The following is a 5,889-nucleotide window of genomic DNA, read 5'->3' as shown; positions in this document are numbered from 1 at the left end:
TCTTATTTAGTAGGTTGGGGTGGGGCCTGATGTTCTGCATCTCTAACAAGTGCCCAGGTGATGCGGCTGCTGCCGCCCCAGGGGCCACACCTTGACTAGAAAAACTGTAGAGCAGTGATCAGGTTAACAGTGTCTTCCTTACCCCTGGGGGCATTTGGCAACGTCTGGAGACATTTTTGATTGTCATGACTTGGTGGCAGAGGTGATATTGGCATCTGTTGGGTTAAGTCCAGAGATGGTACTAAATATTCTACAGTGCATAAGATAGTATAATTATCCTGCTCAAATTGGCAATAGTGCCAAGTTTGAGAACCCGCGCTATACAGCCAGGTCTACTTTCCAGGAAGAGGAGGTGGATTGGAGAATGTTGGAGCAGGTCTTCTTGGTATAATAACTGACTGTGTTCTCTCTCTCTTCTGCTTTTGTGTATGCAGGAGCCAACGCCTCAGCCCCAGACCAACTGAGCTTAGCTTTAGCCTGGAACAGAGTCGACATCGCCCGCAGCCAGATCTTTATTTATGGGCAACAGTGGCCGGTAGAGTATATGTCATCACCCCTGAAAAGCACGCTTGCTTGGGCAAGGGTATTTGTTTAAGTTATCTCTGAGAGCGACTCCAGAAACCATTGCTTTCTCTTTAAGGTAGAAATAGTCCTTTGTAGCTGTCCTCGGCTCCCTTTCTTATATTTAGGAAAACACTGCCACCTGGTGGTATAACACCAAATGTTCCAAACATTTCCAACTCTCTCGCAGGGCCTTTGGTAGCAATGTTTAGCTGCAACTAATGCTATTTCTTTTATATGCCTGAAAATACATATATGAAACAAAATTGTATTAATTAAAATTAAGAAAGGAGTGGAATTAGCAGTTTGTTTCTGGTTGTCCTGGAGGTTGCTGCTGCTGCGTGATGGCACCCTAGGCTGGTGTGGGACCGGGTCACACGACAGGATGCAGAATTTTCAGCCTTCCACGTGCAGGTGCCATCTGGTCCTGGAGGCTGAGCACAGGTCCTCCCTGTACCCAAGAACAACACAGAGGCAACCAAAGCTTTATATAACCGTTCTTGGTTTGTTTCCCTCAACTGGGTCTACCAAAAATAAAAACTTGGAAAATTGGCCATTGGCTGGTGTATGCCTGTATCCCCAGGAGACAGCCAGCAGTCTGGAATTTGATTCCTGTGCCTGGAATCACTGAAGGAAAACACCCCGTGTACAGGTCTTTTTCAACCCTCTCTGTCCCAGAGAGCTTCTGCCTGGGATTGAAACCCTGGCTTCCTTTAGTGCCAGTGGATTACTAGTGTAGAAAGATTTGTCACAGAGTCTCTGAGAAATTTTGTGAAAGAAATTAAATAAAACCCTAGTAAACAGACCAAATGACCTAAATAGTTACTGGGTCTCCCTGTAGAAATGGGCAAGATGGAGGCAAGGTAATGATACTTAACTAAGAAAAGAAAAAGAGAAAAAGCAGTCTACTTTCTGGTCTGCTTATTAGATCCCTCTTCTTGAGTCAATCAGGAATCTAATTTAGAGCCTAAGTGGTGAAGTTGCTTAGTCGTGTCCAACTCTTTGAGACCCAAGGAATTTAGAGCCTAAGGAGAAAATGAAGATAGCAAAATACTCACTTTGGCACTTCAGTGGTTTGGTAGAAGTTTGGTTAGAGAGTTGGGAGAGGAAAAGCCTTGTAAATCCTGAACCTTCTCAGAATCTAGAACAAAGAAGAGATTTAGAGGGGAGAAAACATAGCTTTTAGAACTAGAAAGCCCTGTGTTTTGTTTGCAAAGACAAGCCCCAAAATACAGGAGAGAGTGTGGGTGTCCCAAAAGTGAAATTGAGATACTCTTGCTAACATGTCCTTGGAGGTACTAAAGGTTTACCAGATGTCAAAGACATCCATTTCTAAAGTATTCAGGAAAATGCCAGAAAATTGCATCCTTAGACCTTAGGGCAGACTAACTCAGTGACTTGATTTGCAGGTGGGGTCTCTGGAGCAAGCCATGTTGGATGCCTTAGTTCTGGACAGAGTGGATTTTGTGAAATTACTTATAGAGAATGGAGTAAGCATGCATCGTTTTCTCACCATCTCCAGACTAGAGGAATTGTACAATACGGTAGGACCAAGCTAAGGCACTTTTTATTTTCTCTACTTTTTTTTGTTCTACCTTCTCCCGCCCCCAACATGAATGCGAGTCCCTGCCTTCCCCTCCAAATGCATGGATCATTTTCCACAAATGCTCCCTTAGACAGCAAACACCAAGTCACCAGAAATCCACTTGTTTTAACTGCTCAGTTGTCAGGATCTAAGAGGCAGAAAGTTACATGATCACCAAAAGGTAATGTTCTCAGGTCCTTATGCAAAATTACAACACTGTGGAAATTAGAACATACTTCGTTCTGTAAACCCACAGTGTGTGAGGCAATCAGCAGAGCAGGACTGATTTAACTCCAACCATCAAAGGAGGCCAGTTAACTATCCTGCACCATCTTGTTATCCTCAGCACTATGAAGTTCATTCACTGCAGTATAACAGGATAAAATGTAAAAACTTCTTGTTTGGAGTTACCCAGGAAGATTTTTTTGCTTTGTTTTTATAACAATTTGTTGATTCATTCACTGGGGATATCAAGAAGTAATCAAAAGAAAAACTGCTATTTATGAAGTTTTTGAGAGTATTCAGTGAGTTAAGTACATCAGCTCTAAGCTGATGCTCAGAAAAATCCAATGAAGTTTAAAGAATATTGTTTCTCTCCATTTTATAGATGAAGAAACTGAGGCCAAGAAGAGAATTGGCTTTTTCAAGATTCAAAGTTTCTAAGTAAACAAAGGAGCCAGTATTGAACCAAAACGTCTTTCTCAGAGACCCTCATTTGTCACAGTGTTCCTTTGTCCCACCACCCTCAGCACTAATGAGATGGAGCTTATTGACCTCTCCCCAGCCAGAAGCAGGGATTAGCAGCTGCCAGCCTGGCTCTATAAGATTCCCACTGCGGGAAGCAGAAAACAACTTAGCAGAGTGGCCCCACACTTCTGTTTTCTCTACAGTATTTTTTCAGTTCAGCACACTAAGGCTTTCAGTAATAATGGGCCAAAATGGCAGAGTGGAAGACCTAGCCTTTGTTCCTCCACAAAGATCAGCAATTAGACAGCTATTCACAACAAAGACAGCTCTAGGAGAGCTCAGGAGTCCAATTAAGAAAACTTCAGCAAAACAGTGGAACCAAAAAAAAAAAAAAAAAAAATCTGAAAATAACCACACAAAAAAGAGAAGAACAGCTTCTTTGTGCCTGTATCACCCTGTCCCCTGAGGCTGGCGCTGCTTGGTGCCAAGAGGAAGCTCCTCAGCTAGAAGGAGACCCCCCTCTGGAAAAGAGAGTGGTGAGCCTTTCAGAGCACCGTACAAAGGATTCATCCTACCCAGAGACCTGCAAATCTGAGACATGCTGTGATGGCCGGGAACACAGTGTCAGCCAGGCTGACAGCTGAGTGACCACAGTTCCCAGTGACCTGCTCTGTAGAGGACCCTGGCAGCTTTCACTACTAAAGAAACCAATGGCCAGCAAAGCCTCCAGAGAACCCTGCAGATTTCACTGGTTTTTACTCTACAAATATTTGCATTCATAGACACCAGTCACTTGAGCCCCACCACACCCTCCCCTATCAACCCTGTTGGATCCTGGGGTCCACCCCAGTGGCCAGCCCAGGCCTCTGTGGCTACATAATTTTAAGAACCCAGCCTAGACCCCCACAACTGTCCCCCGCTACTGTGCACACTCTGAAAGTTAGCACCTCCAGCCAGGTGCCCACACACGGCTGGGCTGACAGCCAGCACGACTGCCATGGAAGTACAAGACCCTAAAACTATAAGACCCTGCAGCCACACAAGTGCACGCCAGCAGCCAAGGCTGCATGTGGGCCCGGATTCAGACCTATCTCCTGACACTCACCTGCATCACTAGGCTCATCTGCAGCTGGCCCCTCCAGCTGCGCACCTGCATGTCCCAACCCTGCTCCCTTCACTGGCCTCTACTCCCATGCACACAGCCATGGGGAAACCCTGCAGCTACAGGGGTGCATGCCAACAGTCAGAGCCTCTAAGGCTGCTTGTGGCCCCAGCTCCCTCCCTATCTTCTGTTACTGGCCTGCATACTAGGATTGCTTTCAAAGAGCTTCTTAGCTGTGCCCCTGTATCCCACTGGCCAGACTTCTGTCACTGGCCTACACTGGTCTACATGCACTCACGGTAACACCCTGCAGCCACAGTAATGCACGCTGACAGCCAGGGCCCTGCATCTGCCAACGCACCTGCAGTTGGCCCCAGCCCTTGCTGTTAGCCCAGGCTTCTGACACTGCATATATGTTTGCAACTGGCTCCCACCATTATACAGGCACCTGCGGCTGGTCCCCGCAGCCAAATGTGCACATGTACCACTGACTCCAGCCTCCATTGCTGCCTGTTTTGGCCCCTAGCTGCTAGACCTGTTGAAAAGCCCAGCAGCCCTTGCAGCCTTGCAGAAACACAAGAATAAACAGTCTGAAGTTAGGAAAAGGGAGGAGAAAACACAGGGCAGAAATTAATGAAAGAGACTAGAAAAGCAATTTAAGAGATCAATGAAACAAAGAGTTTATATTTTGAAAAGATAAGCAAAATTGATAATACTTTCGCTAGAATTACCAAGAAAAAAATAAGACTCAAATAAAATTATAAATGAAAGAGAACACATTACAATTGATACCACACAGACACAAAGGATCACAAGAGACTACTATGGACAATTATAGGCCAACAAATAGGGCAACGTAGAAGAAATGGATAAATTCCTAGAAACATACAACCTACTAAGTCCAAGTCACCAAAAAAACAGAAAACTTGAACAGATCAGTAATAAATAACGAGATTGAATCAGGAATCAAAACCCTCCCAACAAAAAAAAGCAGAGGACCAGATGGCTTCACAGGTGACTTCTACCAAACATTTAAAGAATTAACTCCAATTATTTTCCAATTCTTCAAAAAATGAAGAGGAGGGAATGCTCCCAAACTTATTTTATGTGGCCAGCATTACCATAATGGCAAAGCCAGATAAGGACACTGCAAGAAAAGAAAACTACAGATCAATATCTCTGATGAATATAGATGCAAAACTTCTCAACAAAATACTAGCAAACCAGATTGAAGCACATTAAAAAGATCATATACCATGAACAAGTGGGATTCGTCCCTAGGTGCAAGGATGCTTCAACATATACAGATTAATAAACGTGATACATTACATTAACAGAAAGAAATATAAAAACCATATGATCATCTCCATGGATACAGAAAAATATTCGACAGAATTCAACACCTTTTCATGGTAAAAACTCTTAACAAATTGAGTATGAAAGTAATACACCTCAACATTTTAAAGGCCATATACGACAAACCCATATATGCCTTTGAAATTGAGGCTTTTGACCTGTGGTGCTGAGGAAGACCATTGAGAGTCCCTTGGACTACAGGCAGATCAAACCAGTCAATCGTAAAGGAAATCACTCCTGATTTGGACTGATTGGAAGTCCAATCAGTCCTGATTGGAAGGACTAAATGCTGAAGCTGAAATTCCAATACTTTGGCCACCTGATGCAAAGAACTGACTCACTAGAAAAGATCCTGATTCTGGGAAAGATTGAAGGCAGGAGGAGAAGGGGACAACAGAGGATAAGGTGGTTGGATGGCATCACCAACTCAGTGGACATGAGTTTGAGCAAGCTCCAGGAGTTGATGGACAGGGAAGTCTGGCATGCTGCAGTCCATGGGGTTTCAAAGAGTCTGACATGACTGAGCAACTGAACTGAACTGAACCTCATACTCATTAGTGAAAGACCAAATGTTTTCCCTCTAAGATGAGGAACAAGA

At 44.2% G+C, this 5,889-nt stretch overlaps 1 protein-coding gene across 1 annotated transcript in view; it reads left to right on the top strand.

Annotated features, from left to right (window-relative positions):
• The window catches only part of TRPM3 (transient receptor potential cation channel subfamily M member 3), a 299,435-nt gene that overhangs the window by 191,193 nt on the left and 102,353 nt on the right, over nt 1–5,889 (top strand). The window contains exons 9-10 of the mRNA XM_055578293.1: nt 435–535; nt 1,971–2,105. Of these exons, the coding sequence (XP_055434268.1) occupies nt 435–535; nt 1,971–2,105 (236 nt within the window). The remainder of the gene's footprint in view (nt 1–434; nt 536–1,970; nt 2,106–5,889) is intronic.

This window comes from Bubalus kerabau, chromosome 4 (genome assembly GCF_029407905.1).
Source record: "Bubalus kerabau isolate K-KA32 ecotype Philippines breed swamp buffalo chromosome 4, PCC_UOA_SB_1v2, whole genome shotgun sequence".
In the NCBI taxonomy this organism is placed as follows: Eukaryota; Metazoa; Chordata; class Mammalia; order Artiodactyla; family Bovidae; genus Bubalus; species Bubalus kerabau.
The sequence above is the reverse complement of the archived record's forward strand: the minus strand, read 5'-3'. Positions and strand labels throughout refer to the sequence as shown.